General features: G+C 41.6%; 1 protein-coding gene across 1 annotated transcript in view; it reads left to right on the forward strand.

The window, feature by feature from the left end:
• Window positions 1-25,662, forward strand: part of ME2 (malic enzyme 2) — a 44,812-nt gene that overhangs the window by 13,671 nt on the left and 5,479 nt on the right. The window contains exons 3-15 of the mRNA XM_074952364.1: window positions 7,275-7,408; window positions 9,175-9,324; window positions 10,087-10,162; window positions 11,093-11,254; window positions 12,918-13,021; window positions 13,379-13,488; window positions 13,608-13,705; window positions 14,135-14,248; window positions 14,341-14,455; window positions 15,573-15,715; window positions 22,444-22,546; window positions 23,329-23,399; window positions 24,736-24,834. Of these exons, the coding sequence (XP_074808465.1) occupies window positions 7,275-7,408; window positions 9,175-9,324; window positions 10,087-10,162; window positions 11,093-11,254; window positions 12,918-13,021; window positions 13,379-13,488; window positions 13,608-13,705; window positions 14,135-14,248; window positions 14,341-14,455; window positions 15,573-15,715; window positions 22,444-22,546; window positions 23,329-23,399; window positions 24,736-24,834 (1,479 nt within the window). The remainder of the gene's footprint in view (window positions 1-7,274; window positions 7,409-9,174; window positions 9,325-10,086; window positions 10,163-11,092; window positions 11,255-12,917; window positions 13,022-13,378; window positions 13,489-13,607; window positions 13,706-14,134; window positions 14,249-14,340; window positions 14,456-15,572; window positions 15,716-22,443; window positions 22,547-23,328; window positions 23,400-24,735; window positions 24,835-25,662) is intronic.

A 25,662-nucleotide genomic window follows, 5' to 3' on the forward strand; every position in this document is an offset into this window, starting at 1 on the left:
TTACAATGACTTAACTTTAAAGGCCTTTTGTTATGTCAGCGTTAACTGCTGTGTAAAAATAAGTAAGCTTGTTTGCTGCTTGGAATATAGTTAACCAAATACAGTTTACTGTAGTCAACTATAAAGGTTGTTACAGTATTCACTATTTGTATTGTGGTAGTGCCTAGCAGCATCAGGCATGGACCAGGGCCTCATTATGCCAAAAAGATGCTCTCTGCCCCAAAGAGCTTACAATCTAAGTATAAGTGAAAAAGCAACAGATAGATACAGACCAAGAGATCAGGGAGGACAAGGAAAATAATTGTTTAGCAGGTGGATTGACTATTCCTGAGATTAAAAACATACTCAACGTCTAACTTCTAAAGATGGCCTCACTTGTGTTGAGGTTTATTATCTGTTCTTGAAGGACCTAAATGTGAAGAGGAGTTAAACTGTAAAATCTGCAGCTTGTTTTCCTTTTCTGATTGAGAAGGTGTTAGACATGTCAAAAATGTATGTAGCCTTTAGACTTACAGCTCATTTACCTTAGTTCAGTCATCTACCTCAAAGCTGCTGAATTTTTTGTAGCTGTGATGCCTTTGCGTGTTTCAAGGGAAAATAAAACCAAACAAGATTGTTCAATTAGAAGACCAACAGTTTAACAAAATATCTCCAATTGAGTCGTTTAGTGACCATGCACAGTCTAGATCAGGGGTTCGCACAACAAATTTTTTGGTGTCTCACCACTCTCGCTGGTGGCCTTATTGACACTTTTTTTTCCCCTAAAATATTTGATTAACTTTAAGAAAAACAAATACGACATATACACATTCACATCATTGTAACTTATGTAGGGGTTTTTTGTAGACTTGATAATAAGAATATTACTGTGAAAAGTAATATTTGTATGTTTGTTAATATCAATCACTTTTCACAGGACACTTAGTAGCTATCGGGAAGGCTCTGAAAAGTGATATTTGCATGTTTGTTAATGTCACTTTTCTCAGCAAGTCCCAGGACAAATTAAGCCCCGGATGGGGGACAAGGGGTCGGAGGCAGAGGCAGTGGGGGCCATGGTAGAATGGATGTAGGCTGAGAGAGGCAGTGGGGGCCTGGGGTGATGGAGGGGTGGATGTGGAGCCAGGAAGGCAGTGGGGTCCAGGGGCAATGGGGAGGAGGGCATGGATGTGGGGCCAAGAGGGTGGAGGGTGGGTGGTGAGCCCCGCAGCTGCGCAGTTGGAGCTGGGGGTTGGTGCCTGCCGCCATGCGGTCGGGGGGGGGGGGTCAGTGTCTGTGGCCAGAGATTGGAGCTGGGGGCAGGAGCTGCACGGCCAGGGAGGGTGTCAGTGCCTGCGACCGGAGCAGGGGGTTGGAGCGCAGGGCCAGTGCCCGCCACCATGGGGCCAGAGCTAGGCGCTGGAGCGCGGGGCCACATGGCTGGATCCAGGGGTCACTGCCCTCCGCCATGGGGCTGAAGCCAGCACCTGCTGCTGCACACCTGGGGATAGGTGCACACCCGGGGCCGGGGATTGGTGCCTGCTGCCGTGCGCCCTGAGCCAGTGGGCAGGACTGGGAGTCAGAGCACACAGCTGGGGATTGGTGCCCAGGGCCAGCGGCTACAGCCGGGGTCGGTGCCCAGGGCCAGTGGCCGAGATCGGGGGCCAGTGCCGCGTGGCTGGCGCTGTATGGCCAGAGACGGGGATTGGAGCCTGCTGCTGCATGGCCAGGGGTTGGATCCTGAACTGATGCCCCATGGCCAGAGCTGGCGGTCAGCGCCCAAAAGCTGCAGCTGGAGCCGGGTGTTGTCATCTGAAGTCCCATGGCTGGAGCCCTGCTCCGCGCAGCCAGGCTCCCTAAGTCCCACTACTGGAGCCTGCCTCCCAGCCACCCCAGGGCTGAAGCCCAAGCCTCAGCCGCCCCTAAGCCCAGGTAGAGAACTCACCGGGCTCCTGCAGCATTGTGCCCCACCTGTCTCCAGTGGCCGTGCGGGGCTGCGTATCCAGGAGGAACAGGGAAGGGTGGGGAGGGGGTAGTGCTTTGCCGCCTCCTCTCCCCCCCGCCCCCCAGTCACCTCTCTGGAAGCTGTCATGGACACAGAGAAACCCCCTGGTGACCGCATTTGAGAAATGTTGGTCTAGATCAGGGGTGGGCAAACTTTTTGGCCCGAGGGCCACATCTGGGTATGGAAATTGAATGCTCATGAAATTGGGGTTGGGGTGCAGGAGAGGGTGAGGGCTCCAGCTGGGGTTGTGGGCTCTGGTGTGGGGCCAGAAATGAGTAGTTCAGGGTGCAGGATGGGGGTCTGGGCTGGGGCAGAGGGTTGGGGTGTGTGGGGAGGGTGGGGACTCTGGTTGGGGGTACAGGCTCTGGGGTGGGGCTGGGGATGAGGGGTTGGGGGTACAGGAGGGTGCTCTGTGCTGGGACTGAGGAGTTCAGAGGGTAGATGGGGGATCGGGGTTGGGGTGCTGGAGAGGTTCAGGGGTGCAGGCTCTGAGTGGCGCTTACCTCAAGCAGCTCCCAGAAGCAGTGACATGTCTCTCCTGGCTCCTGCGTGGAGGCATGGCCAGGGGGCTCCGCATGCTGCCCCATCCACAGGCACTGCCCCTGCAGCTTCCATTGGCCATGGTTCCCGGCCAATGGGAGCTGCGGGGGCGACACTTGGGGTGGGGGCAACATGCGGAGCCCCCTGTCTGCCTCTACGTTTAGGAGCTGGAGCGGGGACATGCCTCTGCTTCCAGGAGCCATGTGGAGCCACAGCACACGTGGAGCGGGGCAAGCCCCAGACCCCACTCCCCAGCAGGAGCTCAAGGGCCGGATTAAAACGTCTGAAGGGTGGATGTGGCCCCCAGGCTGTAGTTCGCCCACACTGGTCTAGATGAAATGGTAGGTGAACAATTACAATCCATCATGCTAGTGACTTCAGCATTGCCAGATCAGCGTGTGCTTGGAAATAAGTTCTAAAGGATCCAGACGGCTCAGGGGATCAGTGATGGTATGCAGAGACTTCAGCATGGAAGTGACTGGTTCATATTAATGAGTGAGAGTTACCGCCTGCTATCTGATGGCTGTTTGGTGGCCTTTGTGAAGTAGATCTGTGATTTCCACCTAGTTCCAAACAAACAGAGGTTTAAATAGAACAGTTGGCATCCTTGCTGCAGGTCTCACCAGAGAGGTTAGGCGTTGGGCACAGAGACCAAATTAACTAGTAGCTTCACGTCAGGGTGTGAGATATGTTGATGGGAAATTCTGGGAAGCTTATGCGAATGTTGTCTGTGTTTGATATCTTCTGTGACATCGTGTTGTCAATCCAGCACCTTCCACAAGCACTACATTAAGTGAAAAATATGGGGAAAGGAAGGAAACCACAGGAAAAACATATTTCCTGTGCTGTATTTAAGCGACCAGTCAACTATGGTTATAAAGGTTATGTGAGACATAAAATAGACATTTCATTCGTGTGGGTGAACCTTGTTCATTTGCACTGGTGACTGGAGACTTGTTGTAGAACAGTGAACTTTGTGAATTAGCAAGTAAACAACCAAGCACAATTAAAACAAATAATACCTAGCTCTTCTATAGCTCTTTGCATCAATAAAAAAGTGACCACTGGGGATCTAGTGCTCCATCATGCGGAGCACCTTTTCAGAGCTGCTTAGGCCCCTTGGCTCTTATTGAAGTCATCGTGAATGGAGGGTGATCATCACCTCCGAGGATATAAGCAGCGTGCTGCCCGATCAGCAGGGAGGAGAGGGTGAGAATAGGAAAAGAAGGGGAAGGGTAGTCAAAAAGCATACTGTATGAGAGAAAACAAGTGAAGACAGGTCCCTGGAGGATCTTGATAGTACTGTCCTAGATTAGGTATGGTCACATCCTCATTTTTACGGGCAGGGGAAGAGGAGGAGGAGGAGTGAATAGAGTGGACATAGGTGCAGCAGGAGAAATAGCCAAAATATTGCATCGTTGGCTTCAGGGATTGACCAGTAATTAAGATGCAGCTCAGTGTGAAGACTTGAGTTGTCCAGATATACAGTGTGGGAAACTGTAGTGCCATTTAAAAAAAATTCCAGCATGTTAACACTGCAGCCACTCAAGCAACACTGAAGATATCTGTAGGCTGGGGGAAAAAAAAAAAAAAGCAAGTACGTCACATAAACAAGGGTGGGTAGCTATTAATAAAATATATCAAACAAGCCTTGAGCTTTTTATTAAGGAACCAGAAGACTTGTGGTCACAAGGGGGAATTAAGAGAATGTCATGCCTAAGTATTTATGGTCTCAGTGGTAATTAAGTAAATTGTTTTAAGGGATCTAACCAAGAGCTTTGACAGAGATAATGTACTTTTCACTGGTGGGATAGTTCCGTATGGTTAAGGATAAAATGTTAGCATGGACTACCATGACACACAGCTAAAGGTACTCATGTATCCACAATATGCCAACATTTTTATGGCTGACTTAGAACAACGCTTCCTCAGCTCTTGTCCCCTACTCTGCTTGCGCTACCCATGGAAAAGAAGCCCTTGAGGAATTCCACCATGATTTCAACAATTTCCATCCCACCATCAACCTCAGCCTGGACCAGTCCACAGAAGAGATCCACTTCCTGGACACTACAGTGCTAACAAGCGATGGTCACATAAACACCACCCTATACCAGAAACCTACTGACTGCTATACTTACCTACATGCCTCCAGCTTTCATCCAGACCACATCACACGATCCATTGTCTACAGCCAAGCTCTGAGATACAACCGCATTTGCTCCAATCCCTCAGACAGAGACAAACACCTACAAGATCTCTATCAAGCGTTCTTACAACTACAATACCTACTCCAGGACAGGCCCAACAAAGAAAGTAACAGAACGCCACTAGCCATCACCTTCAGCCCCCAACTAAAACCTCTCCAGCACATCATCAAGGATCTACAACCTATCCTGAAAGATGATCCCTCACTCTCACAGATCTTGGGAGACAGGCCAGTCCTTGCTTACAGACAGCCCCCCAACCTGAAGCAAATACTCACCAGCAACCACACAACAAAAACACTAACCCAGGAACCTATCCTTGCAACAAAGCCTGTTGCCAACTCCATCCACAAATCTATTCAAGGGACACATTCATAGGACCTAATCACATCAGCCACACAATCAGAGGCTTGTTCACCTGCACATCGACCAATGTGATATATGCCATCATGTGCCAGCAGTGCCCTCTGCCATGTACATTGGGCAAACCAGACAGTCTCTACGCAAAAGAATAAATGGACACAAATCAGATGTCAAGGATTATAACTTTCAAAAACCAGTCGGAGAACCCTTCAACCTCCCTGGTCATTCAATTTCAGACCTAAAAGTCGCAGTTCTCCAACCAAAAAACTTCAAAAACAGACTCCAACGAGAAACTGCAGAATTGGAATTAATTTGCAAACTGAACACCATTAAATTAGGCTTGAATAAAGACTGGGAGTGGATGGGTCATTACACAAAGTAAAACTATTTCCCCATGCTAATTTTTTCCCCTATTGTTACTCACACCTTCTTGTCAACTGTTTGAAATGGGCCATCCTGATGATCACTACAAAAGTTTTTTTTCTCCTGCTGAGAATAGCTCACCTTAATTGATTAGTCTTGTTACAGTTGGTATGGCAACCCCCATTTTTTCATGTTCTTTGTGTGTATATATCTTCCTACTGTATTTTCCACTGCATGCATCTGTTGAAGTGGGTTTTAGCCCGCGAAAGCTTATGCCCAAATAAATATGTTAGTCTCTAAGGTGCCACAAGTACTCCTCATTTTTTTTTGGGGGGGGGGGTTACAGTGTATTTTAAAAATTGGATAGACATTAAAGGTGTTATTGATCCATGTTTTATATACCTTCTGAAGTGATAGACTGTGCTTTGTTCCTTCACATCAAGAATCTTCATGATGCTTTTACTTTTGTAGTGCCTAAAATGTGGTGAAAATATTGTTACTGTTTTCCAGTTGTTAATTTCAGATTCCGCAGCCGTTTCATTGATGATAAATGTGGAGTTTGAGAGATGGTCATGTAATAGGGCATGAATTGCTGCACAGTAATGAATTAATGGGACAGTTCAGAAAAACAGGAGTTATCTGACATATATGCTGGCAAACTTCCTTTTCACGTAACTTTCCAGGATATGTTTACCTCTATGGAATGCACTAAAAGTATTACATAGGGAGTAAAAATGGGGGAAAAAAATGAATTTAGCTTAAAAAAAATAACAACAATGATGACTAATGAAAGTGAACAATTCACAAATAAACTACAGGTTGAAATTTGAAAGTATTTGATTATAACGAGTACATTTGCAGAAATCAGGATGTGTTTGCAGATGACTCACAAACAGAAAAAGGGATAAATTCATTATATAATTTACTATCAATAACTCTACCAGCCTGAAGGTTAAAGTCCTACCAAACAATGACAACCAGCCATCTATACTGCTGGTTAGATACTTGAAATTCACCAGTAAAGGTTTTCATAACAAAATATCAGGAAGATCTTGTAAAGAAGTAAAATATTTTAGGACTCCTGGACATTTGTATGCATCTGCGATTAGTACAACTAAGGATATTTGGAATCTTTTTTTATTTTTATTTTTTTACCCTTCATAAACTTAATTTGTTGCAACTGATGGAGGAGGCTAACACTTTTTTTGTTTTGTTGATTACAGTTGAAGAGATTAAGAGATCAGTTTTATCCTTAACTAAAAGGAAGGCTTCAGGTTGAGATGCTGTCTGTCCCAGCAGAGGTCTGAGGGCACTGCAAATAATATTTTTGGGTGGCTAGATTATCAGAAGTGTGTAGGGAAATGTTTCAAACAGGGATATTCAAAAGGAACATTTCAAGAAGCAAATATCACTTGAGTCTTAAAAACCAGCATATCTCCAAAGGAATCTCCATCTGGATATAATCCAGTTCTAAAAGCAGAAATGTGCTTGGAGGAAGATATATGTGCTGATGATTAAAGCACAGGAAGTCAGGAGATCTGGGTTCTGTTTGTGCCACTGATTTAAATGATTTGCCCAAGAACTCATCCACTTCTCTATGCCTCAGTTTCTCCAACTGTAAAGAAGGGATACGAATTCCTTTTTCCCAGTGTCGTGAGGCTTAATTCATTAATATTTGTGAGGTGCTTAGGAACTGTAGTGATGGGCATCATAGAAATGGATAGTCATAAATATAGGTACATGTAAATTTTAAACAAAATAATTACTTTAGCTAACAAAAAAGTAAATAACATAAACTAACTTTTTTCCCCTTTTGTTTTCAGGGCATGGCCTTTACATTACAGGAAAGACAAATGCTTGGGCTCCAAGGACTTTTACCTCCTAAAATAGAGACACAAGACATTCAAGCCTTACGCTTCCATAAGAATTTGGCAAAAATGAGTGACCCCTTGGAAAAGTAATAATTAATCCGTATTTTTCTTACCTATGTGTAGTGCAAGCTTAAAGGACTCTGAGAAAATCTGATTTATTATAATATCAAGGCAGATCTCTTGCATCCAGTGGGTTTAGTAATTGGCAATTTTTTTTATTAATGCAAACTGTATTTATCACCCAGACTTGTGCAGCTAACTTGGTTTCATGGTAATTTAAAGGAAGACATTTGTGTTACTCCACAGTTGTGATGTGATGTGAAAAAGAATATACATAAATAAAAGGTCCAGTCTTGCAGTACTTGCTCAGGCAAAACTTCTGTTAATTTATATAGGAGTTTTGTCTGAGCTAGGACTGCAGGATCAGGCTGTAGCATTATAGCGACTTGGTGGAAACATGACTGTTATGTTTCTGGCAGTCTTTCTGTTGTGCTTTAGAAGTTTAGAAGATGGATGAGTTGAGTTTCAGGGTCTCCAAATCTAGATATATAATTTTTCAGATTTTTGTAGAGATTCCCAGATGTGGAGAGAAAAAAAAATCAATTTAGGACTTAAAAATCAGACAGGAACAATACAAAAGTAGTTAATATATATATTAACTTATGACTAGAGGGAATCAAAAGATGTTTTAACATTTATGGGGAACTTAATGATTAATCGTTTGGTGGTTTTTTTTCTTATTTTGAACTCTCTAACCTAGAAAATACTTTTTTTTTTTTTTTTTTTTTTTTTTTAAGGATGCACCTGTTGGCTGCAATAGCTTGACGTTTTTATCATATTATTGTTGACTTATGTTAGGGTGCAATGTCCTAAGAGCCAGTGAGTGGAAAGCTAGAATGATTTGGGGTTTATCATTGATTTACATTCGGACCACATCAAGATTCCTACTGCAGTCCACTGATCAGAGAACAAAGTAACTTGAATCAGTATCACATAGCCTGTTGGAATGGAGCAATGAAATAGTTTCCATTAGGAATGCTTTTGGGACTGCTCTACTGTAAACCAATGGCCCAAAATGAACCCTTCATGAATCTCTTTTGAATCTGCATTGTAATAGAGAAAACAAAGATTCAAGAGTTTATTTTTTAATATTTAAAATCTGTGGTGTTTGCAGAATCAGACCCCTAATTAACTTCATTAATTTTATATTTTTGTATTCCAACTTCTGTTTTGACATCAGAAGGCTATAGAAAGATATCTGGAGAATGCTACTTTATTTTTATTCTTAACTATGAACATTACAATTTATATCCTAAAACCAAAATGCATTTTCAGTGATTATATTAGAAAAAAATGAAATGTTTCTTTTGCACAATGTCCATCCACTCATTTGTTTATCGTAGGACCCAGATAAGATTCTGGTTAGTGTTCAAAAATTCTCAGTGTGGGAACTTTTCATTTAGATAAGAACGAGGTTAGGAAATCTTAACATTAAAAACCTCACAAAAAGAAATCAGCCTTTAAACTGCAAATCAGTTGTGGCAGGGGAGGGAGGGAGGTGGGAATGAACTCCTATCATTGTGTACATCCATACGTTGGTGTGCTCCCATATGCAGTACAGTACATCCAGTATTTTTATTCAGACTTTGTTGTTGTTTAATTCTATATTCTCCAGCTTACATCAGTTTCTCAAGGCCAGGGTTGAGTCGGGGAAGGAAATGCATGAGCTACAAAAAATAAAATCTAAAACAAATTGGTTTATGCCTCGGCATTTCACACTATATGTTTCTAGATAGATGCAAACCATTTTAACCTAATTCTTCTTTTGCCTTGTTATCCCGTTTGATTACAGGTATATCTACATAATGGGAATCCAAGAGAGAAATGAAAAATTATTCTACAGGATATTACAAGATGATATTGAGAGGTTAATGCCAATAGTATATACACCGACAGTAGGTCTAGCCTGTTCCCAATATGGACATATCTTTAGGAGACCAAAGTAAGGACAGTAATTTTATTTTTTAAATGAGTGCAAGTAATTTTCTTAAGTATGATTCTTATTTCTACTGTAATTCAGAATTTATATGGAACACTTTCACTTGCAGATTTTGGCACATTGAAAGTAAAAGGCTCAATCCTTGGCTGTGGCCAAGGAATGCACAGGTAGCATAAAGCTCACCTTTCCATTCCTCTGATCCTGGGCCAGATGTTTGCTAGGCTGAGCCAGTCCCCCAGTGTCATTTAGAGCAGCCTAAAAGCAGCTCTGAGTTATGCCAGTGGTTGATGTGGCAACCAGAGATCAGTGGGACATAAAGAAACTCTGGCCATGCTCCTTTCTTCCAGACACTCCTGCACTGACAGCAGGGAAGCGGGTGGCATAAGAACTGTTGCACGAGTTCTATACTGATCTGCCATCCATATCGGGGGTAGGTGGTCCTGCCATGGCTGCTGACACTAGCTTTAGGGTCGCTTTGCCTGGTTGTGCGACTCAAGCTAACTCATGGCAATACAGAATCCAGGTGGTCTTGTGAACAACTGTATGGCTCTACATCTGTCTTTTTAATCTAGTATGTTATCTTGGTTGCATAGACTTCGTTATAACTATCATTCATTGGCTCTTCTATATTCTTTTGTGTAAACCATTGCAAAACTTATAATTAATTTGCACCAAAAACGTTGTCTTTAAAACTTTGTTTTGCAAAGCAGAGTTGCAGTTTTAATGATCAAGTATAAAAGTATTTCCATTCTGATTTTGTTTCAGAGGATTATTTATTTCTATCTCAGACAGAGGTCATATTAGGTCAATTGTGGACAACTGGCCAGAAACTGATGTTAAGGTATTACCTCTACAACACTCCATTTTCTAATTGTCTTTTCTTTCTGAATCCCTACTCACCTTTTTAAAAAGTGGATAGTTTTATTGAGAGACCTGCTGATGCTAAATAATGCATGCATGGCAATTGTATGAAAATGACAACTGTATATAGTTTGTAACAGTTCTGCACATAAAGATGTGTGGGACTGTACTCGAAATCCAAGTTTATAGTTCAAGACCTACAGCATGAAAGCTGCAGATCGACAATGTTTCTTTCCTATGCCAGTTGTGATCATCACAATGTAGAATAAAATTTACAAAACACTTTTTTCTTAACAGTTCTATTTGGAGAGGATTTTGAGGTTGGTTTCTTAACATGCCTGTCTTTCTCTGAATTACCTACTGTTGTTGTTTTAGGATTAAGACCTAGAACTGGGAGACCTGGGTTCTATTCCCAGCTCTGCCACAAACTTCCTGTATGACTTTGAACAAAACACTTGGAGTCTGTGACTCTGTTTCCCTGTCTTTAACATTGAAATAAAAACACCAAATTTGAAGAAGTGTTCGGTGGTTAAATTTTATTAAAGTTACTGGAAAGTATTTTGAGATCCTCCAGTGGAAGTGCAAGGTCTATTTACAATGGTGGTACTTAAAAACTGCTGCTGCTTTAGATAACCAAGTAATTATTTGCAGCAAGATAGCTGATTCCTGTGGTCACTTTAGGCAAGTACAGTACAGGGAACACTGCAGATACTCACGTAATCTTGTCTATTTCCTCTTAGGTAAAATTAGCTAGTCCTTAAGTGTTGCTACTAGAGACAATAAATTCTTTGCAAGCTATTCTTAATTTGTTTTAATGCTTAATTTTACCAAGAAAAATTTATGCAATATTGCTTTATCCTTTATGTCCATGATTACCAAAATTTACCTTTAATCTTTGTGTAATTTTAAGGCTGTTGTAGTAACTGATGGAGAGAGAATATTAGGTCTTGGAGATCTGGGTGTCTATGGAATGGGAATTCCTGTAGGAAAACTATGTTTGTATACAGCATGTGCTGGAATACGGCCAGATAAATGCCTGCCTGTATGTATCGACGTTGGAACTGACAATCTAGTAAGTTAAACTGTATTCTGCCAGCCACAAAGAAATCACTTTTTGATGGTGGTTTGTAGTGAAAATTAGTACTACAAGAAGGTGTATGAATTTGAGTGAGTACTCTGTGTTCAGATGGAATTATCTTGTGTAATATTAAGTAGTTTGGAATGAATTTAAAGCTGAATATTAAGATCTGAGAATCCCCAACTACGTATATAAAGTTAAGTGGTGCATTTGGACTGTTACTTGAAAGCTGGTCTGAACTGCAAAGCAATGGGAAAAGGTGACATGATTTTTTAAGCTGCTGGAAGCATGAACCAGATTTGTTAAAGCATCATTACTCTGAATGTTGATTTGTCCCCATTGTAAGGACAGTGATGTAATGCTTTCAGGTAACAGTCTATATTTGCCTAACCTCATAACTTGTTCCTTTATGTCTGTGGCTATGTAACATAGTGTTCCCAGTGTAGTATTGTTGTCTATTTTATTTATATTGCAGAAATGCCCCAGCAGGGATAGGACTTCCTTGTTGCTAACCATTGTGCAAACGTATAGGAAGTCACAGTCCCTGCCCTGAAGAGTTTCCAGTTAGATCCCGTTAGACCTTTTTTTGTTTTTGGAGGATGGATTCACTATAGGCAAAATCAAACAACACTCCAATGCCTTAGCAAATTATTTCTATTTAACTTCTAACAAAATTATGAAAAGAGAGGACTTAATATCTCTCCCAATTAAGCATCTGGAGGGAGACTGTCAAAGGCACAAATAGGAGCTAATTAAAGTTAATTTTATCTTGCTGTCACTGGGCCAACTGCTGCTTTCACTTTTATCACCGTACATATAGCTTAACCCCACATAAGTTAATGGGGCTACTCTGCATTTGCACTGGGGTAAATGACAGCAGAATTTGGTTCACTATTTTAAAATACGTGTAAAATGGCTGTGGGGCTCAGTGCATCATGTGTATAATACATACAGGCTCAGCTATGGCTGAGGAGCTCAAAGTGCAACTCTGGGGCATGACCTTTTTTTGCTCCCCACTCCAATCCTGGGCTGGCTAGTCTGCTGGTGTAGCTTAGAAGAGTTTACAGACTGGTCTGAGTTTGTGCCTTTGAAAATGTACCCCATTTTTCTTTTCAGCTTATTTTACTTCCCGATTATCTTTTTAAAAGAAAATTTCTCCTCTGTTCCTGCGTATTTCATTTTACCCAGTTTCCCAAGATTCCTTATTCCAGCCCCCCCACCAGTTTCTTTTCATAAACACTTTAGACCCACGCATGGCCAGTTAAGTTGCAAGCTCAATTAGACGTGACGCATTCTCATCAAAGGCAGCTAGAATTCAAGTTTGTGAAAGTGATGGAGTTGGGGGAGAAAGCAGAGGGAGAAATAGAAAGGGAGCAAAAGATGGTGGGTGACTGCTACAAAATCCAGAGAATTGCCACCAAAACCCAGGATTTCTGCAGTATTTGCTCCAATGGCTGCAGAATCAGAGAATTCCTGGCTCCCTGACTATGGCTAGCTAGGAATTCAACTGTGAAAATAGTCACAGAAGGAAAGATAGATGAAATCCTTCTCAGTATCTTATCTCTGGGTAGTGACTGAAATATGTCACTTAGAACTTTGGAGGGTGTATATTGAATGAATGATTTCATTCTGCTGCTATCTTTGGTTTACTTTATAGACCCTATTAAAAGATCCTTTTTACATGGGCCTGTACCAAAAAAGAGACCGCTCACAGCTTTATGATGACCTGATTGATGAGTTTATGGAAGCCATTACAGACAGGTATGGTATTGAATTAGTTACTCATAAATTTGTCAAGAAGGAGTGGGCCATGGGAAACATCACACAGCTTCATTTTCAAATGTTATATAAGGAGAGAATATAGTCGAGTGACTAGAGTACAGGACTATGAATCAGGAGACCTGAATTCTAGTCCTGGCTCTGCCAGTGACTTTGTGTTTGATTTATGGGCACATCTCCTGTCCTCTGTGTTAAACATATATAAGACAGAGATGGTATTTAACCGTTTTCCAGGAAGAGCCTGAGGACTGCATCTGGCCCTAAACAACTCTGTGTGTATATAGGAATTTTTGATTTATTAGTGTGTCAATTGATAAAATATCATGCTCTGTTCTTTAGGTACGGCCATAACACACTTATTCAGTTCGAAGACTTTGGGAATCATAATGCTTTCCGTTTTTTGAGGAAATACAGAGAGAAATATTGCACCTTCAATGACGACATTCAGGGTAAAATGTTCACTTCTGACTCTTGCTACATATGTGAAAACTTTCCCCCCCACCCTCCCAATATGTTCTGTCATGTCAATCTATTCAGCTCTCCTGAGAGATTTTTATTTCCTTTGTAGGGACAGCCGCAGTGGCCTTAGCGGGAATGCTGGCAGCACAGAAGGTTGTTGGGAAAGCAATCACAGAGCATAAAGTTTTGTTTCTTGGAGCAGGAGAGGTGAGTTCTGCCATGGTCTCTAGTGCAATACAAGTTAAACCCCACAGAACTGTAAAAAAGGGTGTTCTTTGTGTTCTCTTACAGAACTTTGTATGAGGGAGGCCTACTGAACTGTATTAAAGGAAATGCCCCTTTACAGAAGATTATTATTTAGATTGAAGTTTGGGTTTAACATTTACAAAAGGATAATTTTCAAGGGCCAGATTCTCACTTTACCCATACAGACATCATAAAGCAGATGGACCCATGTATACAATGGCAGGGTTTAGCCCCCAAAATTAATGATTCTGCGCGCGCACGCGAGAGAGAGAGAATGTAATTGTTAGTTCTTACCATATTGGAAGGAAATGTACCATGGTTTTCATAGTACCGTAAGTTAAACTGATGGATGTTTCCTTTATTTTCAAATACTTGTTCTTTATCTGTCAGGCTGCTCTTGGAATTGCAAACCTCATTGTTATGGCTATGATGGAAAGCGGTATTTCTTCAGAGGAAGCGTATAAGAAAATTTGGATGTTTGATAAATATGGCCTGTTGGTTCAGGTGAGGGTCTGCCAGGCCTTTGGAATAACACAGTACACATTGCCATTCTCTTTCCTGTCTTTCTCACAATCGGAATCAACTTAAATCTTTAGGGCCGAGAACAAAAGGTAGACGCCAATCAAGAACCATTTATGCACCAACCTCCAGACCAGGTGCCAAAGACATTTGTAGATGCGGTGAATGTACTTCAGCCATCAGCTATTATTGGTCAGTAAACTTATTTCAGACTCCTTAGATAATATATGTTGTTAATTTTATCTTGCTGTCACTGAGGAGCTCAAAGTGCAACTCTGGGGCATGACCTTTTTTTGCTCCCCACTCCAATCCTGGGCTGGCTAGTCTGCTGGTGTAGCTTAGAACAGCTTACAGACTGGTCTGAGTTACGCTGACTGCCAGTGGTCCAAAAGAATGATGCTGCAGCTGCGGATCAGTGAGAAATAGAGTAGACCCCGCTACCCCCATTTCTCTTGTCACATTCCTACCCCAGCAGCTGGGAGAGAGATGGTGTAGGAGCTGCTTTGCATACTTTGTGTCACCACGATACCCCCTATGCTGAAATGATTTTTCCCATGGCTGGTTACACTGACTTAAGCTAGTATCTGCCAGCGATTTGGTGCAAAGCAGATGTTCTGCACTCCAGTCCCTGATCCCCAGTATTCATTGTGTCAGTGGATGTGTGTGAGTATGTATGTACATGTTAATTATAACAGCCCCTAGTAGCCACCACTATAGTTAAGGCTGCAAAATGGCTTCTATTATAGTTCCATATTTTTTCCTTGCACATAACTTTGTGAAAAAATATGGTTTTGGACTGAGTCTTTGTGTCGGAGTGTGCATATTCATTGTTATGTATTTGTGCATATGTATGTCAAGTGTGTTAAACTGTTTGAGGTATAAAATGATTGTGGGGAGGAGGAATACCTCATTCTTAAGGCCTCTTCCCCCCCCTCATAAATAACTAAATAGCTGAACTTTGAAAATTCAAGCATACTGATTTGTAGTGTCTTCGCTGGGTTTGAATAGTGTAGGGTTTAAGTTTGCAATGCATTTCAAATTAGAGATGGAAAAAACCTTTTGGGTCATCTTGTGCATCTCCTGACAGTGCAAGATTGTTTCCCACAGCTCATTTTCTAGATACCGCTTGCTTTAATGAATGATGAATATTTATTCAAAGCCTTTTATTGGTTTTCCTGAGTGTGACTGACCTTAACAGTGATGATCTTGATTCACATCAGAAATAAATATATACAGTATAAAGTTTTTGCAATCATTGTCCCATTTTAAATGTGTAACTGTAATTTTTGTATCTTTCAATTTACTTCAGGAGTTGCAGGGGCTGGCCGGCTTTTTTCACATGATGTGATCAAAGCAATGGGTTCCATCAATGAAAGACCTATAATATTTGCACTAAGTAACCCTACAGTGAAAGCTGAATGCACTGCTGAGGAAGCTTATACATTAACAGAGGTACTTAATGATGAAAAATGTCAATGCATATATATTGTTTTTCTGTCTGTAATCTAAGAGTGCAAAACGCCAAGCATTTAAACTTGGAATTTCTCCTTGTAAAGAATACAACTGCTCATTACCTTCCAGTTTCAAATGCATATTTGTCTTGGTATACATTAAAAAGCAGCTCTGATTTTAAATTATTACATTTGGCAGGTGAAACAATATTGAAGTGTAATCATTGGTTACTGAGAGTAACTTGTGTTTCTAACCTTGACTGAGTCTTTCTGAGACTGTTTTTAGCTTTTGTTTTTAAAGAAACAGTTATTTTATGTAATAGTCATGACAGAAACCAGCTACAACCTGGAAATAGTTAATTAAAGCAGTCTTTATTTAATATTGAATCAGGTCCTCAGAACAGGGAATGTCTTTGCTTGTGTTGTACAGCCCAAGGCTCATACTCGGCACTGAATTTCCTAATATTTGAATTGGTCAAACGTTTAAAATTTAAGCATAGCGGACTGATTTTGATCTCTCTCTCTCTCTCTCTCTCTCGATTTTGTAATTCCACTGATTTCAGTGCTGCTACAGCTAACTTAGCCCAGTGTGAGTGAGTTCAGGCCCAGTATTTGCATTTAATAAAGGAAAATCCAATAAAACCTTTATCCTTCTGCACAGTTTTTAAGCATTGTGCACATAAGACTTTTTTTTTTGTTTTGAGGAGCTGGGCAAAGGGGGAAGACATAGGGGAGAAAAAAAGCAGAGGCAGAGTTGGCCTTAGTAGTTTTGAGCTGGCCTGCAAAACAATTTTTTGCCATGCCTCCCATTTAAACCTTTTTGACTCCTGTCCTGTATGATCTTACCACTATCCACAGGGCTAGCATGGGGACTTTAGAAGCAGAGTGGGTTAGTGAAATGGTTCTTTGGAATACATCCCAACCTTAAGTGACTCATTTATGTAAAAATGTGTGTGCAGGGATCTTTAGGTGCTTCCTGCTCCAGAAATGTGTATTTGTGGTTTGTTCCTTTCAGCATTATTGATCATCACATTGATCCATAACGCTGTACATTTTAAGGCTAAAGGGTTTGAAACTTACCTCTCCCCCTTGCCTCTCCAATGAAAGCTGAGATTCTAGTATAGCTTGCTAGTTCTCCCCCAGATCAGTGGGTCTCTAGCGGAGGCTTTGCAAGGGCAAAGGCCCGCTCTCGTAAAAGACAAAAGCCTCTGGACCAAATCTGGATTTTGACTACTGTATTCCAGATTTCTGCGACACAAGGGAACTCATATGCAAGGTGTTTAGTCCCTCGGGGCAATTTAATTCTTTGTGTACTGGTTATTCCTCAGATGTTTATTAGGCAATATTTTGTTGAATAAAATATAATACTCTAAATTCACAGTTCAGATTGAAGGTAAACAGAAACAGATGATAGGGCCAGATCTTCAGCTGCAATAAATCAGTGTAGCTCCATTGATATCTGTAGGAGGTACTTACCTACACATGATATGAATGAGGTTCTGTTTCTCACTTTAGAGAAGGTCTACACAACAACAGCTGTCTCCACGGAATTGCCCATGTGTTTATGTAGAGTGATGAAGTGCATTCTCTGGAACATTTTATCACTGTCAGTTTCCAACACAAGATAGTGCTGGGTAGATCCAGGTGCAGTAGATCAGTTTAAAGTGTTTTCACTTAGCTAAACACCACTAAAAGCAAGTCAGGCTGGTACTCAAAACAATTAGCCCTTGGTAGGTGGGGAGGGAATCTTTATTTTTCTCCAGTATAGGGGCTGCCTTAATTTCTATTCATGATTTCCCATAATCTGCCATTCACATGCAGTTTTAAATTGTTGTGTTTGTAGTGTTAAGGCTGTGAAATATTGCAGATTAATGGAAAAAGGATTTTAATTGTTACAGCCCTCCAAACTTTATTTTTTCTAATACTTTTGGCAGTTTATATTTTCCCGCTCAATATTATGTCCATTTTCAGAGTAATTATTTATCTAAAGTGTAGTTAGTACAATCTCAGTTATCCAGAATTCACCATTATCTTAAGCAGGGTCATGTTCTCTGACACTTAATAATTACATAGAGAATTCCCTTTATTAGCCGAAACCTTGATTATCCAAAATTACTCAATGTTCCCCTTGTCATTTGACTATTAGAGTTTGTCTTGTAATTACCAATCCTCCACTCCCAGCCCTTTAGGTTTCTTGACTTCAGAAATGGCCTAACCATTATAAATGGAAAACTTTAAAATAACACTAAATGAGAGCATCTGTAGACAAACCTCCTAAGAGCATGAAGAAACCATCAATAAACTCTTATTGCTTATTCTTGCATTTCATACGAGTATGGTGATGCTTTGGTGCCCTCTGCTGCTTTGCAAGAAGTATTTTCTGTGTTTAGTTTACATCATCTTTTGACCCTGACTTCGCCTACTCAAAAAGATGCTGTCGTCATCATGAATAGGTCGGAATATGAACAAGAGGCTGCGAGGCAGCTCTCCAACACCACATTCTACAAGAAGTTACCCTCTGATCCCACTGAGGGTTACCAAAAGAAACTACATCATCTGCTGAAGAAACTCCCTGAAAAAGCACAGAAACAAATCCGCACAGACACACCCCTAGAATCCCGAGCAGGGGTATTCTATCTGCTACCCAAGATCCATAAACCTGGAAATTCTGGACACCCTATCATCTCAGGCATTGGCACCCTGATAGCAGGATTGTCTGGCTATGTAGACTCCCTTCTCAGGCCCTACGCTACCAGCACTCCCAGCTATCTTCAAGACACCACTGACTTCCCGAGGAAACTACAATCCATCAGTGATCTTCCTGAAAACACCATCCTGGCCACTATGGATGTAGAAGCCCTGTACACCAACATTCCACACAAAGATGGACTACAAGCCGTCAGGAACACTATCCCCGATAATGTCACGGCAAACCTGGTGGCTGAACTTTGTGACTGTCCTCACCCATAACTATTTCACATTTGGGGACAATGTATACCTTCAAATCAGCGGCACTGCTATGGGTACCCGCATGGCCCCACAAAATCCCAACATTTTTATGGCTGACTTAGAACAACACTTCCTCAGCTCTCGTCCCCTAATGCCCCTACTCTACTTGCGCCACATTGATGACATCTTCATCATCTGGACCCATGGAAAAGAAGTCCTTGAGGAATTCCACCATGATTTCAACAATTTCCATCCCACCATCAGCCTCAGCCTGGACCAGTCCACACAAGAGATCCACTTCCTGGACACTACAGTGCTAATAAGCAATGATCACATAAACCCCACCCTATACCGGAAACCTACTGACCGCTATACTTACCTACATGCCTCCAGCTTTCATCTAGACCACACCACACGATCCATTGTCTACAGCCAAGCTCTACGATACAACCTCATTTGCTCCAACCCCTCAGAAAGAGACAAACACCTACAAGATCTCTATCAAGCGTTCTTACAACTGCAATACCTACTCCAGGACAGGCCCAACAAAGAAAATAACAGAACACCACTAGCCGTCACCTTCAGCCCCCAACTAAAGCCTCTCCAGCGCATCATCAAGGATCTACAACCTGTCCTGAAGGACGACCCATCACTCTCACAGATCTTGGGAGACAGGCCAGTCCTTGCTTACAGACAGCCCCCCAACCTGAAGCAAATACTCACCAGCAACCACACAACAAAAAACACTAACCCAGGAACCTATCCTTGCAACAAAGCCCATTGCCAACTCCATCCACATATCTATTCAGGGGACACCATCATAGGGCCTTATCACATCAGCCACACTTTCAGAGGCTCGTTCACCTGCACATCTACCAATGTGATATATGCCATCATGAGCCAACAGTGCCCCTCTGCCATGTACATTGGCCAAACCGGACAGTCTCTACGTAAAAGAATAAATGGACACAAATCAGATGTCAAGAATTATAACTTTCAAAAACCAGTTGGAGAACACTTCAATCTCTCTGGTCACTCGATTACAGACCTAAAAGTCGCAGTTCTCCAACAAAAAAACTTCAAAAACAGACTCCAATGAGAGACTGCTGAATTGGAATTAATTTGCAAACTGGACACCATTAAATTAGGCTTGAATAAAGACTGGGAGTGGATGTATCATTACACAAAGTAAAACTATTTCCCCATGTTTATTTTCCCCCCGTATTGTTCCTCACACGTTCTTGTCAACTGCTGGAAATGGCCCACCTTGATTATCACTACAAAAGGGGTTTTTGTTTGTTTGTTTTTTCCCTCTCCTGCTGATAATAGCTCACCTTACTTGATCGCTCTCGTTACAGTGTGTATGGTAACACCCCATTGTTTCATGTTCTCTGTGTATATAAAATCTCCCCCCTTTATTTTCCACTGCATGCATCCAATGAAGTGAGCTATAGCTCACAAAAGCTTATGCTCTAAAAAATTTGTTAGTCTCTAAGGTGCCACAAGTACTCCTTTTCTTTTTGCGGATACAGACTAACATGGCTGCTACTCTGAAACCTGTCAAAAAATCCATTACTGTGCATATGTCCACATGCTCAAACACAGTATCAGAACTTTTTGCATACATGGCGATGTGTTCTCATGTGTGAGATTGATATGGAGCTGTAAACTTTTTAATTTTATTATTTTCACAGTTTGCTATCAGACATTCAGTTTTCCGGTTTGAACTGGAAGAGGGAGAGATTGCTCGACCATAGGGCAAGCAGATTTCACACTCAAACCTCTCGGCGACTTTTAATATTTTTTAATCATTAAAACCATCTTCATAGCAAGAGAGGATCAATTGCATAACACATTCCTTCTAGAGGCCCTGATGCAGCAGAGCACTTAAGCACATATTGAGACCACAGCCTATCATGCTGACCAATATTGTCTCAATCTTTCCTTGTGCTCCCATCTGTCTGTCTATCAGCCTGTTGTCTTATATTTTACATTGTAAGTTGCTTGTGGTAACAACCATCTTTTTGTCTTATGTTTGCTTAGCACCTAGCACAGCGGGGCCCTGGCCAAGTCATTGATGAAAATATTGAATAGCATCTGTCCTGGGTCAGTACTGTTCAATATTTTCATTAATTACTTGGCTAATGGAGTGGAGACTGCGCTTATAAAATTTGCGGGTGACTCCAAGCTGGGAGTGATTTTGAAGGACAGGATTAAAATTCAAAATGATCATGGCAAATTGGTCTGAAAATCCACAAGATGAAATTCTGGGATGTATTAACAGGAGTGTTCTATATAAGACCCTGGAGGTAATTGTCCCACTCTGCTCTGCACTGGTGAGGCCTCAGCTAGAGTGCTGTGTCCAATTCTTGGCACCATACTCTAAGAAAGATGTGCACAAATTGGAGAAAGTCCAAAGGAGAGCAACAAAAATGATAAAGTTTAGAAAACTTGACCTGTGAGGAAAGGTTAATAAAAACTGGACATGTTTAGTTTTGAGAAAATAAAAATGAGAGGGGAATTGATCAGTGTTAAAATACATTAAGGGCTGTTATAAAGAGGATTTGTGCAATTGTTCTCCACCTCCACTGATGGTAGGCCAAGAGGTAACAGGCTTAATCTGTATCAAGGGAGATTTAGGTTAGATGTTAGGAAAACCTTTCTAACTATAAAGATAGTTAAGCACTGGAATACCTTCCAAGGGAAATTATGGAATCCTCATCATCCAGTGTTTCTCAAACTGGGATCCGAACCCAAAAGGGAGTCGCAAGCATATTCTGGGAGGTTGCGGTATTGCCACCCTTACTTCTGCACTCTTGCTGGTGGCGGCGCTGCCTTGAGAGCTAGATGGCATGGGGGGCGGGGAGGTCATCACAGCCTGAAATATTTTCAAAGGGGGTCCCAATAAAAAAACTTTGAGGACCCCTGACAAACACTTATCAGGCATTGTCAGGATGGACTAGATGAGCTCTCAGTGTCCCTTCCAGCCCTACATTTCTATGACTAGTGCACCTAGGTACTGTCACAATAGAAATAATAATTAATCATCATAATTTACTTTAATCGTGTGATTAGTCCCAATGGAAGGTTTTACTTTCCTAGAGAACTGTGTGCTATTAGGAGGAATTAATATCTTTTAAACAAGTAGAAATCTTCCATTCCCTAGAAACCTACATAGTCTGATGTGTACGCTTTCTACTTTTAGTTTCCTGATGTTTGTAACTCAGAAGGAAATCTTGCTAATATTTTTGTCTCTTCCCGGCTGTTGTTTGGTGGGAGTTTTGGTTTTCGTGGGGATGGACTGTAGAGCTTTGATTCAGCAAGGCACTTGCATGGCCCTGACTTAAAGCATGTGAAAAAATGATGCCCATGCTTAAGTACAGGAGTGGAGGAAGCTCCCTAAAAGTGGGGGGGCCCACCAGCACCTGAACCGTGTTCCCCCCCCCCATCCTCTCTTCTACCAGAGCCCCTGCCCCGGTGCTGCCTCTTCCCCACAAGACCCTGCCTCCCACTCACTCACTCTCTGCCCCTTCCCCCCTCACCCCCCTGTAGCTCACCCCTATGGCTGGTAAAAAGTGGGAAGGCATCGCCTTCCCACTTTTAAAGGTGATGGGGCCATGGTCCCCTGTCACCCCCTGTTCTGGCATCCCTGCTTAAGTATCTTTACTGAATTGGGGCCTAGATGACTGTGAGTGTGGTGTGGTAAGCCTCTCGTTCGTGGCGACTTTATTTTCATGTAATGCAGACTCTGTGAATGACTGACTCCCTCTTGTTTAACAGGGGCGGTGTTTGTTTGCCAGTGGCAGTCCATTCGAGCATGTGGTTTTGAAAGATGGACGATCCTTCAAACCAGGCCAGGGAAACAATGCCTATATTTTTCCAGGTAATATAGAGAATTCTGTTCTTCCACTTTAAGATTAGATTATTTCAGAGTTGTTACTAATATTGCAGCATTGCCTAGAGACCTCAGTCAGGACTGGGGCTCCGTTGTACAGGCACACAGTAAGAGACCTTCCCAGCCCTGAAGAGCTTAGTCTAGTTTAAGACAAGACTTAAGTGAGTACAATAAATAAATGGAGGCCATTAAGGATACGTGATATGACAAGGACGAGTGATCAGAATACATGGTGACATAGGCTGTCTGTGTGCACAATTAGCAGGTTTCAGTTTGATTACTTTTTAGAAATACAAATAACCAAGGCCTATTTATTGTTTCTTGGCAGGGAGGGGGGGACTTTCGTAAAGATGCTGTTCTTGTAATTACTTTTGCACAGATAATAGTGCAAAGAGGCATCATGGGATTCCCCCCCAAAGTTGCACATTCTGGTATGTTACTAGGACACCAGTAACTAGTCTTAAGAACTTGTGTTTTAACATTCAATTAAAGTGAATGTATGAACCAAGAGTTTTGCTCATTAATGCAAAAAGTCCAGTGCAGCACTTGAGTGTTCCACCGTCTGTCTATGCTTATGTAGCAAAATTAGTACTTCTCTCTCTCCTTTGCTATGAATCTTTTGGTACTTGACAGAGGAGGTTAAAAAAATCCTATCCATAAATCTGAAATACTTTATTTTATGGCTTGTCTGCATTTCTTGTACCATGTCAATGATGGGGCTGCACATTAAAAATGATTTTATCATAATATTATCAATAATTGTATTATAGGTGTGGCTCTGGCTGTAGTCCTCAGCAGTGTTCGGCATATTAGTGATAAGGTCTTCCTTGAGGCTGCAAAGGTATGTGTTCAAACATAGATGATGGCTTTTGAAAGGCGAAGTCAGTCCCTTTGACATGATGGGCTGAGTTGGACTGATCAAAAATTTTCCGGTTTTTCAGTAGAAAATTGGGTTTTGATTATCAATATTTTTTGTGGGAAATGTCTGCTCATGACAAAAATTTTATTTTTTGAAATATTTCAATTTGTAAATGTAGCTGCAGTGCCTCATGGGAATTGTAGTTTGGTTACCTTGTGTTCCCATTCTCCTCTATGGGCTGTGCTCTCTGGCTGGACTATGTCTCTTGTGCTGCACTGTAGCCAGGGATTCTGATGATGCACCACGTCCCTTCTCCAAAAGGGGAGGTGGTGCATCATGGGAGATCAGTGAGGGAGGTTGGACTGTGGAGGAGAATGGACACATGAGGCACTGCAGCAGCATTTCCAAATCAAAATATTTAACATGTTTGGCCAAAATATTTTGGTTCTCAAATTTCCACCAAAAAAAATAGATTTTCCACAGAGGTAGAGGAGAACCCCATTTATTGACCAGCTCTAGGGTTGATGTTCTTTTATCTCTCTACGTTGCCATGTGCAGTCCAACTTTATGGACTTGATTTGCCAGCAGGAGCCTCTGCACTTTAGGCGGGGGAAATGATCCATAAGATGGTTGGATGATGTTACTGGGAGAATTTGTAGTCAGGGTTTTTTAGGGTTGCCCGAGGGGAGAGCAGCTACAAGACAGAACAAAGGTAGAAAGGAAAAAAGCCTTAAACTCTGAAATACAGTGTGTGTGGTTTTTATTGTGTGTTTTTTCTTTTTTATTGCAAACAAAGCGGCTCCGTCCAATCTTTGTTGTAATTTCTGTTTCGTTCTTCTATCACCTTCTGCAGCTTCTTTTGTCTGTCTGTTTGCTTTTCCATCTCCCCCTCTCCTTTTTATATTTACTTATTTATGTTGTTTTATTTGGAAGTGAGTGGAATGATGGGATCCATCATTCTGTGCATCCATGTTCAATGGGCCAACCCTGCAGTGCAGGTGGCTCCCTTGTAATTTACCTATTTACTGTCATTAACATTGGGATGTTGACACTTCAGCAAAGAAACATCTGACTTCAGCTGAGATGCTAAAAAAAATCTAATAATAAGTGAGAGGCTTGTTGCTTTGGACACAGATTGCAGCCTGCATCTTTATAGTAATTTTTGAGGCTTTGGCTGACTTATACCATGCACTTTTATATGTATTTCAGGTAAGCTGTACCAATAAGAACTTACAAACACATTCCTCTGTTTGCAGCTTAGTGATGCATTGCCTCCTGAGAAGGGTCAATAAATTGCTAATATTTGTTTTTAATACAGGCATTGACAGACCAGTTAACTAATGAGGAACTTGCCCAAGGAAGGCTTTATCCACCACTGTCCAACATCAAAGAAGTTTCTATTTGCATTGCTGTTAAAGTAAGTGGATAGCATTGGCCTATGTGAAAAGATACACTGTACATTATATAAACTTCCCAAGCTCTATAGCATGATATTTGGGACAAAAAAGAACAGACTAATGTTCAGGCTATTGATAAAAGTGCAAAGTAGTACACTTAGGAAGGAAAAATCAACTTCATAAATATAAAATGGGAAATAAGTGACTAGGCACTGAAAGGGATCTGGGGATTAAAGAGGATCACAAATTGAATATGTGCCAACAATGTGATGCTATTGCAAAAAAATGTTGTCTTTCTGGAATATAGTAACAGGAGTGTGGTATGTGAGACATAAGAGATAGTTGTCCCACTCTGCTCTGCTCTGCACTGGTGAGGCCTCAGCTGGAGTTTTATGCCAGTTTTGGGCATTGCACTTTTAAAAAGACGTTAACACATTAGAGTCCAGAAGAGAGCAACAGAATAAGAGGTTTAGAAAACCTGACCTATAAGGAAAGGTTGAAAAGTGAGAGGGCCGAGGGTGGGCCTGGTAGGTCTTCAAATATGTAATAGGTTGTTATAAAGAGGACAGCGATCAGTGGTTCTCCACATCCATTGAGGATAGGACAAAAAGTAGTCGGCTTAGTTTGCAGCAAGTTGAGAGTCAGTTTAGGTTGCATATTAGCAAAAACTTCTAATTATAAGGACAGTTAAGCAATGGAACAGGTTATCTAGGGAGATTGTGGAATCCCACATCAATGGAGGTTTTTAAGAACCGGTTAGACAAACATTTGTCGGGGATGGCTTAAGTATACTTAATCCTGCCCAGTGCAGTATGATGAGAAAAGACCTCTTGAGGTCCCTGCTAGAC

This window comes from Natator depressus, chromosome 5 (assembly GCF_965152275.1).
Source record: "Natator depressus isolate rNatDep1 chromosome 5, rNatDep2.hap1, whole genome shotgun sequence".
Lineage (NCBI taxonomy): Eukaryota > Metazoa > Chordata > Testudines > Cheloniidae > Natator > Natator depressus.